Below are 10,430 nucleotides of genomic sequence, written 5' to 3'. Positions count from 1 at the left end.
TTTATTTATCCTGTCTGATGAAACTTTTTATTCAGCTCTGCATTTTTATCTCTTTTAAAAAATCTTTGATACTTAGTAGGCTTGAAGTTAAGAGAGCTCATCTGCACTCCACATTTTTGTGTCTCTTACATTCCTTGAATTGGCATACGTCAAGTTTTAGAAAACTAAAGTTTTCTCCCCAAAAATGCTTGGAAATAAAGAAATTTTGTGTTTCATCTGCAGTAAAAAACAACAAAAAACAAACACATTATTGATATGTCTTCATTCTTTCGCTTTGACTTTCCAGACGTGGAATCCTGACACACAATTCTTCACAGTAAACTGTTAAAAGTGTATTGTAGCTTTGGGTCTGAAGGTCTGCAAGTTCTGTTTCAGCCATCCAAAGCCAAACCCATCTATTGTTCTATACATGTTGACTTGTCTGATCAACTATCTATACTTTCTTTTTTATCCTGTATATTTTTTTACCCTTTTTTTACCATTTCATATTAACCCCAACAGCAAACTCCAACCCCGTCTATCACCCACTGATTGATTCATCCAACTGTCATTTTGTCTGTCCTGCCATCATTCATGTCAACCCACACCTACAGATCAATACATCCAACCACCCATCCAGGCGACCAACACCTATCTCTGACATTATCTGATCGATCCATCCATCCCATCAATTGATCCATACGTTCCATTCAACTATCTGCCCATCTAACTCTCCAGCCATCAATGCCAATCCACACCCATCATCGACTCATCCAATTTTCCATCAGTCATGTCAGACTGTATCCATTTATACCACTGGTCAACCATCAGATAAGTCAAATAATTCAGATTGCATGCTATGGGACTGCAGAGAAGTCTAAGTAAATTCACATACATATATATATATATATATATATAATTTTTTGCCAGATTGTTAAGGGTAAATTCACCACCAGTCCTATTTAGTCCCACTTTCACTGAACTCTAGTCCCGTTTATTTGGGGAGCTGTGAATGCCCGATCGAACTCTGGTCCACCTAAAAACAAAGATCTCAGTTCAGTTGAAGTGAACTCTGGCGCGGTTCAAATGTACAGTGAACAAGAAGCCGCTCTAAAAACAGGTCGCTTACTATAGCGCAGGGCACTTTAGGTAACTACAACCAAAACACATACGCAAGTTGAGTGTTAGACTCGCGAGTCTACCTTTGTGATTATTTTCCAAAGACAAAAAAGAAATTCTACAACCACTATACTTTCATGCTGCTCCATTTTTCTTTACATTTTATGAGAAAGAAAATTGCACTCTGTCTCTTCTTCAGAGGGTTTTGTGTCACTTCGTTCGGTGGTTCTTGGTGCAGCACTACCATTATGCCAACCCACATCCATCCTAACTCATCAGTTGTTTTTGTACACAAGGTGAACAGGTTTTTCAAAGGGCTTAGTCAATGTGAAACAGTGCAGTGTGAAAGCTAACCGGACCAGCTGAAAATATAACAAATGTTGCAAATTTCTCCTGCACTACCAGGTGGGGGAACACCTGAAGATAGTTTGCAAAAGGAACAACAAAAAAAAAAATACCTCAAAATATATTTTATCATATTTTATGGAGCTATTCGCTAAATATTTTTGTGCTCACCCAACAAGAATCCAGTCATTGACACGGCAGACAAACAAATGTGTAAACCATATTTCTTTATTAAAGATTAAGAAACTCCAAGCAGCATATTCATAAATAAAATAAGGATTTCCCTCAGAGATGGACTCGTGACAGACGATCAGCTTTAACAGTTCGTGTCATCATCTCGTTTCAGGGCGCTGGAGTTTGAACATAAAATCCACCTCTGCGTATCTGACCAACCGTAACCTCAGGGTCTTCACTCAGTCAGGATGTGAAGCACAGATTGAAAAGCAAACCGAAACACAGGATCAACTACTGACACCGATAGAAAACATCAATGTAGAGTCTGTTTAGACGGGAGTTGAAGACCTTCTAGCGGATAAAACCACGTGGATCTACTTCGACGGATCCACTTTAGCACAGTGATATGCATTGTACACATTCTCCCCTGAAGACTGAAGAAGTACCCACTTTTCAAATATTTAAAAATATTCATGGATATCTAATCAGCACAAAATATAACTAAATGAGTAAAAAAGGTGAACATGATGAATCCCCTAATTTTCACTTGGTTCTGCCACTCATCTCAATCTGATTTCAAAGACGAGATAATGAGATAATGATAAAACGAAAATGTTATTTTAGTTCTAAATCACCACAATAACCCTCTTGATTAATACCAGTTATGTTTGTATTACAAGGTTATCAGACTGTAGTACGACATGTTTAACATTTTCCGGCACATAAAAGTTCTCATTTGGTCCTCGTCACACCTTAAAATTAGATTAATACCACCTCAGATTAACAACACATTAGGTAATTTAATAATTATCTAGAAAACAAACCAAATCCTTATAGCGCTGTGTGGAAGCTCTATGTTCACTCTGACTTAACAGTTTAGAGAATCACTTTAAACACCAATAACTTTGATTTTCTGTCTGATTTTGTGCCCCACTCTTCTATCAATTCACTGAGCTTCGTGCTTAGTCCACCTCTCTAAATGTCCCACAATTATGTTTCAAACAAGTTGAGGTCTAGACTTTGACTGAGCCACAGCAACACCTTGATTCTTGTGTTACGGCCATTCTGGGGGGGAGGGGGTTGTCTTTGTTTGGCTTCATTATACTGCTGATGACCATGTTTGGAACAGGCTTCAGCTGTCAGACAGATGGCCTTACATTTGTCTCTAGAACACACTGGTGCTCAGCAGAGTTCATGGTTCAGCCATCAACTGTGAAGTGTTCAGAGCCTGTGGCTGTAAGACAAGTCCCACATCCCCTCCACCACCGTGCTGTTATGCAGTGTTTTGTTTCCTCTAAATATGGTCAAGTGAGTTATAGTGAAACATCTCTGCAGTGGCCTTCTCTGTTCAAAGGAAAGTTGCAGAGAGGTCTTCAACCGTTCAACACAAGCCTCTGTTCCTCGATGTCTATTCTTGGGAACATGTTCAATTGTTCAAATGTTCTTTATTTAGGAATAATGTCTCTTGGCAGAATGATGGAATTCAACATTTGTAGTCGTGACCTAAATTACACCTGAGTCCACTCCATTGCAAAGTCTGTGAGACGTAAACATTTCGCTCAGGTCGGGTATGGGTCTCTGCAATAATCTGGGTGCAGATTGTACGAAGAATGTGGCAGGTTAAATCATGAATGGAAGAAGAAAGGCGACAAGGACGTAAAGCTTGTTTTAAAGAGATACAGTGAAGAAAGACCTGGTGTTTTCCCTGTGTGAGTAATTTAGCTCTCAGGTACACCAAGGATACAAAAATCTGTTTTGGTATCCTAGTGAGAAATCCCTTGATTCCTTTTTTCTGTCCTCTCTCCCTTCACCTCTGTGGGAAAAGTTTCCACAAGTAGTTTGGAGTTTTACAGAATATATTGAACAGGGACTAGGCAGGAGTTCACTGTACAGTAGTTTAAATAAGAGGATGGTCTTGTCTGGGAGGCTCAAGTGGTTCATGTACACAGGGAGATGCATTGGTAATTTTAAGCAAAAATGACCAATATTCTACTCTCCCTCCGAAATCTATTGAGAACAGGAAGGTTGGACATAGATATCCAGTATCGTGTGGTGGCATTCATCTTAGTTTAAGACCTGTTGAGGACTAAATCATTTCTTAGACACTCCTGAACTGATAAATGAGCAAGTTCAAATTGTGAGTCGTCTTCAACAGTACCTTTACACCACCTAACTTGGTTTTCTAAACACATCTCTGAAACGGTTTGTTTTGCATTAATCTCAGTATTGCCATATTAGCTCTGATTTGTGAACACTTATGCTTTGATACATGTTATCTGACTTTTTATGATAGCATCTTTACCTTGCCCTGATCTGGTCATCTTTAAGGTAGCTAAGAAATTCACAGTTGAATCAGTAAAATGCACAGGTTTTCAATAGCCATGATTGTATATTTTTTTTGACTGACTTCAAAACCTTCTTGAGAATTTTTCTTCATGTGGGCTTGAGTGTGTGTGTTGATGAAGGAAATTCCAGCAAAAAGAGTAAAGCGATGCAGTACAGGAGTCTAAAAGACTTCAGTTTCTTATCAAACCTACAGTAATCCATCTACAATCTTCGTCCTTGTCAAGGTGGACAAGTGGAGACAACATAAAAAGAAACAAGCAGTTTAAATAACATCAGTATCATCAACAACACATAGAACTTTGTGGGAAACATCTACTTTCTGCAGCAGAAAAAAAAAAAAATCAAACCTGATGTCCCATCTCCAGAAAGGAGGCCATTCGTTCCTGCAAGTCAAAGTCTCTTTATTTCTTCTTTTCCGCATTAGTGCATGAGGAATGGGAACCCGTCAAAGGCGAGTCGGTCTGCTCCTTGCTGCTTTCTGGCTGTTAATGTCCTGAAAACTCCACCGTGAGCGATCAGCAGGCTTCCAAACAGCCCGCTCTGGCAAATGAAAATGGAGTCAAAACTCATTAGGCCTATAAATGCACATTAATCGCACTTATGACAGCAAAAATGCCGGGATAAAGTGTGGGCTTTAGATTTCCTTTTAAACAGTTTTCTTTCAAGGCTCGTTATGATATTCTGAGGAGAGAGAAGAAAAAAAACATTCGGCAAACATGGTAAAACTTCCTCTGTTTTACGAGTAGCTGGGGTATGGCACCTGCCAAATCGCCTCCATCGTGAGCCTGTGATTGCACTTTGGATAATGACGCCCTCCGTCATCCCCTCAGGTGATAATGGACCTCATTAGGAATGACTTGTGGGAATATGAGGCCTCGGTCATTTTGCCCTGCCTCCTGACAAGAATAACTACTGAGAAAAACCTCAATACAAGTGACAATAACTTCTCTGGTAGAAAAAAACATATTTATATCATTTTAATATTCTGGTTAATTACACTAAGCTAAAGGTGAGAGACTCTTGGGCTGTGCTCACACTAGCAACTGCTGTCTGTTACTTTTGTTTCACATTTGCATAATAATAATTCAAGATCAGGTCGTTTTCTGCAAGCTTTGGCATACTGGGGTTGGAATTGTGTTACAGCTCGATTTGATCAGAAAAAAAAAATCCATGCAAGTTCCAGTTGACAGAAATTGGCTTTTTGTCTGCATTGTTGATCACCTGCAACATTTTATGGACTGATGACCCCAACTGTGTCGGTTCTTAATGGCTGAAATTATAGGTTGGAAATGAAACTTCTGGCAATTAAAAAGACAGTGCCATGTGTTTTTCTTTTTCTTTTGTCTTTCAACATCTGGGAAGTTTGGAAATATTTGTAGCTTTAATTTGACAGTTTCAGAATGCTGATGACGGATTTTCTTAGAATAACGAAGGTTCTTTGAAATTCACAGTTAGGTGAATAAAAATATGAACATTTTTAAACCACTACTGGTTTAAAAACATGGTCCTGTCACTGATAACAAGGTATTCCAGGATCTTCCTATTGTTTAAAATAATATTAAACCATAATTGGGAAACTCCGAACAGCTGACTGATAGTCCTACCAGAGCAGATAGCCTGACAATCAGCTAATAGTTCATGGTTTTCTATTAAGAAACAGAGTTACTGTATATATACTATTGTGAAAAAGAAGCCCTGGTGACAATTATATTTTTTTATTCTATACTTCTGGTTAAGCCGATGTATCAAAACCTAAATAAATGCAGGAATAGTTTTAAAGCATTTCTATCAACAAAATCTCATTCCAGTCCTCGAGGGCAGATGCCTGGCAGGTTTAAGATGGGTCGGCTCCAACTCCAATTGCTGAATTACCTTCTCAGCATGCCGTCGAGCTCTGCAGAGACCCACTAATAAACTATTCATTTGAAGTGGGATTGTTGAATTAGGGAAACATCCAAAACATTCAGGACTCCAGCGGCTGAGGCCTCGGATTGGGGAAAACTCAAATGGATCAGGTCATTTTTTTTAGTTTGAATTTGGTTGTGCAAATACTATCGCCACAAGATGGTAAAACCTGTTTAAAAAAGTAGTAACATGTAGAAAAATATCATATTGCTGATGGTTACATTTGATTATCAAGTAAGGTTGTTAGCTTATTACCAGGATTAGAAACAAAAAAGAAATGTCATATCTATAAGTACTTTATTTTTTAGCAGATTATCCTATTAAAATATGTAGGGAGGTGATAATTGTCAGGTACTAATTGGTGAAATACTGAAAAAACAGATTTCCTTGCTCCATTGGTTAAGGGCAACAAAATTAAGAATTCCTATTATTGGAATATAGCATTTTCATTTATGGTCATTTAAGTAAAAGAAAGGATAAAAGTTTGAGGCATGTACATTTATGCATTAATTGTGATCAGTTTCTGCTTTCTGTATCAAGCACCGTCTCCTTTGTTTTGTCACAGTCCAGATCGGAGAAAAAAAAGAAATGGTGATCAGTCAAAATCAGAACAGAGAAAACATAAAGTCAGTTAGGTTTGATAAACCCGATCAGAGCATCTTTAAACAAGTCAAAGCTGGACATATTCCATTTGAAGAGCAAATTTTCTTGATTATATTGTAAAAACCCAAATTGTCGTCTTCAACCACTAATTAGAAACACGAAAGGACCCAAAGTCCAACGGCGATAAAGTCGAAGTTCTCCCTCGAATCACAGGCAGTGTCTGTGTGATCACAGCCTGAAATCTTCACCTTCTTGCTCTACTACTATTCCTTTCATTCATCTTTTTAAAAAGTGACGGCAAATAGAAAATGTCCATATAAACAATGTATTCAAATGTGTGAAACAAAAACATCGCTTACAGTGGATGTAACAAAAAAAGAACAGATGTCGACCTCGGCTTTGAAATGAAAATAAAATAAAAAGTAAAAATAGGCCTTCGCAGCGCTTCGCTGCTTGGGCCTAATAAAAAAAAAAAAAAAGTCTATTTTATAGTAACACAAAAGGGGGAAAAGTGACCATTTTTGTCCGATGGGTCTGAAGGTATACTGGATATAGGTTTGGTACAGAGGTGCATAACAGTGGGTGTCCAACACTACAACGTCCCCTACAGCAGTGCATCATGGGTAGTCGTTTACACTGATGAGTTGTGGTGAGAGACATCGTTTAATTTCGGCACTTAGAAAACAATCACGATGAAATCCGCGTCATTGTTTTTAATTGAACAAAATTTACAAAGCCATTCAAACAGTCAGAACGTTTCATCAATGTATAGATATAGATTTTTTTATCTTTTTCTTGTGTTTTATAACTCAACTTCAAAAATTGAGAATATTCAAAATACACTTTGACCTCACTCATTGTCTCGATATTTACAGATATGTACAGAAAAAAATTACAGCCCGCCCAGAACCCGTCTGCCCGCCCCCGGCCCCTCAAACCCCACATATACCCATTTTTTTCCTCTTTTAAACGTATTCTCTGAACGGATGGTAGGATACAAAATGTTTGTAATTTATACATGTTTTTCCCTTCTAAAGCTACCCAACCCACCTCCCATGCCGACCTGGGTAAAGTCCAGAGCGGCCGCCACCCACACCCCTCCACCCTCGTCCCATCTTGTCTCTATATGGATGTACTGTGGCTGGGATCAATGGCTTCGGGTATGGGTCCTGCGGAGACTGCCTGGTAGGACATTGGCATGGGTGTCTTGCCAGGGCTCTGCCGGAAGAGCCCCCCGTTGGGAGCCCGGTGTTTGCACTGCATGGTGCCGCTGAGGCTGGTGCTGCTGAGAGGGTGGTGCAGGGGCAACGTGGTGCTGCCAGGGCCCTGGGACGGGGGCAGTGTCCTGCCTAGGGTCCCCCCATGGTGAGGGTGGGGAAGAGGGGGAGGTGGGGGTCCCTCCCCGGGCAGGTAGGTGGTCACAGTGAGGGCCGAGGGCGGGTAGTCCCGCACGGACTCCGGCCCCGGCACTAGAGAGGCCTGGCTGGGCTGCATGCTGCCGATGTCCAGCGCAGAGATCTCGATAGAGGGACCGGGGATCTGCTTGTGGGCCAAATCCTCGTCCAAAAGACTGTTCATACGACGATGCACCTGTTCCAGATTCACCTCCTTGTCCTACAAGAGGAGGGAGTGGGGGGTGAGGAGGAGGACAGAGGGGAGACAGGGGGAGAAAGGGAGGGGAGGAGGGACACAGAGGCTGAGATTGGCGATGGGCCGGTTTCTCCGACTGATTCAGCTCTGCTGATGCTCCATGCATTCCTAATCAGGCAGTGTTTGTGACGGACGCCAGCTGATAGACTGACTCCATTCTGTGGTTTGGGTTGAAAAGCCCAGTGAGAACTGAGGCCACAGGAACCAATATGTGTGTATACTTTGAAATCAAACTTGGCCAGTGAGTATTAAATGTTTGATGCGTGGAGTGGGGAAAAAAAAAGAAGAAGAAGAAAAATTACCAAAACAATCCTGGGGCCAAACCGACGGGCAGGAGCTTGTTGGAGAGCTGTCTGCTGTTGCTTAGCTTCTTGCTAAACATGATGGCTCTTTTATTCCTCCTTAAAAGATTTATCGAAACCTTCATGTGTCAGATAAACACATAAAAGTTTAAGCTTTTCAGATTTATGACTATTTCTCCAGGTTTTTCTCTCCCCTCCGTGGCATGCTTTTCCTCCCTGCCCTTGGAGCTGAACGGCTCCGTGCAGCAGGATTGCGGAATCGGTTCCCTATCAGAACAATTTAATCAAAACATTGGCTGACGCTGCATCTCCTGCTGATTGCAGTCATGCATACTTGTTAGGCATTAATAGACACTTCAGTGTTTCCCTGTTGAACCGCAGGTCTGCTTCAGTACACTGGGTTAAGGGAAGGTAAAGGACAAACAGGCAGGGGTGAGAGGAGGAGGGAGTGAGAGATGGAAGGCATGACCAGCATATTAAGCAGGCCTGGGGGCTGTGAGTCCAGATTTTCCTTCATGGATGTTTGTTCGCCGCGTGTGCAGTCACAGCGCAGCCACTTGGCGTTTGGGGAGAATTTAAAGCAACTTTATTCACTTTCCAACAAGCACACGAGGTCAGTTCCTGAACGCGAGCCCCGTTTGGCTCCAGGATCAGATTCAACTCGACAAACGATATTAGTCACACTGACACAATGCAAGTGTTACATCTGCACTCCGTATTAAAGCGCACATGTTCAGGTCCCGTCCTGTTTCAGAAGCACAACATTTAATACATAACCAGGGCATGCACTCCCTGCCTCTACCCCTCTTCCCCGCCTGTAGCAGCCTTTCCAAAGCATTGTTTTTCCTCTGGTAAAAATGAGTTAAGAATCCAGAGGCATTCCTACTTAAATGTTGCAAAGCTCTGAATTTAAAGCAGCAAGGTGTAGGTGAGGACTTTGTGAAGATACGCTTTCAACTTTTGCTGCTCGAGCAGGCTGCAGGCGCGTTTGAATGATCCCACTCGAGTCTCGAAGAACAGCTCTCTGAGCCAATTAAAACATCTCAGCCCTGGTTATTCTTCCGGCAGACTGGCACCTCATTAAAAATATGTTTTTTTGGGGGAATGTCAGGTTGGGAGCCAGCCAAGATAAATAAATGCCCGGGATTAAACCTCAGCCGGTTGTTAAAAGTCGGACGGGCGACGTAAGTGCAGATGGAGGGGGACGACAAAAGGAAAAAAAAAACAACAGCTGCGTGAAAGCCTCCATTAATTTTGAAAACAAACAGCTCCGGTAATAAGGGGTCCCAGTGGGAGGGCATTTGAAATCATTTTGCCTCCTGCCACTTTGTAAATACAGTAACTGCGGAGTGGATTGTGCTCAAAAGCGATAAGGAGAGTTTCTGATTGGTTCTGGCTCGTTGTAGATTCTAGTGGTCTTGTGAAATATTTAAATTCTTCACCAGAGGAGCTGTTTTTTTTAACTAGCCTATTGCCTCACATCAACCTTTACTGTGCTGTCACCACCTCTGAGATGAGGATCTATCTTCTCTTTGGGCGCCAAGCGAAATATCCCCCTCTCCAAAGAAATAGTGCTTTTAAAAAATAAAAGACAAATTAACATGTTACTCTATTTCAAAGGAACCTGAATGTGCGGTAATTGAGGTTTTTTTTATTTTCAGAACTGCAGATATACAATGTTTCTTCTATCATTGATAGCAATGATACAAATTTTGTTACTGTGGCTTAGACTTCATATCAGCTATATAAGCTTTTTATGGTCGGATTTGGCAGAAAATAAACATTGAAGAAAAGGAAAGCTAACTAAACCGATTTTGATTCTTCAAACAGAAAAAAAAAATCGGCTTTTGTCAAAAATGTATGTTGATAATGTAAATAAAGCTTGCGATGTGTATTTTTTTTATATTCACAGCTAGGATGCTTTGATTGTTAAGATATCTTTAGGGAAAATGATTTCATGTTATGAGTTTAAGCTTCAGATCCGTAATTTCCATTAAAAAATAATTA

At 40.8% G+C, this 10,430-nt stretch overlaps 1 protein-coding gene across 4 annotated transcripts in view; it reads right to left on the bottom strand.

The window, feature by feature from the left end:
- Nucleotides 1–1,655: 1,655 nt before the first annotated feature.
- The window catches only part of grid1b (glutamate receptor, ionotropic, delta 1b), a 461,341-nt gene continuing 452,566 nt past the window's right edge, over nt 1,656–10,430 (bottom strand). For 2 of the 4 annotated variants that reach the window (XM_028029851.1, XM_028029853.1), the window contains exon 18: nt 1,656–8,085. In XM_028029851.1, coding sequence (XP_027885652.1) covers nt 7,619–8,085 — 467 coding nt within the window. In that variant the 3' untranslated portion in view covers nt 1,656–7,618. The remainder of the gene's footprint in view (nt 8,086–10,430) is intronic. The other 2 variants (XM_028029850.1, XM_028029852.1) reach the window with 1 other exon arrangement.

This window comes from Xiphophorus couchianus, chromosome 10 (assembly GCF_001444195.1).
Source record: "Xiphophorus couchianus chromosome 10, X_couchianus-1.0, whole genome shotgun sequence".
Classification (NCBI taxonomy): domain Eukaryota; kingdom Metazoa; phylum Chordata; class Actinopteri; order Cyprinodontiformes; family Poeciliidae; genus Xiphophorus; species Xiphophorus couchianus.
The sequence above is the reverse complement of the archived record's forward strand: the minus strand, read 5'-3'. Positions and strand labels throughout refer to the sequence as shown.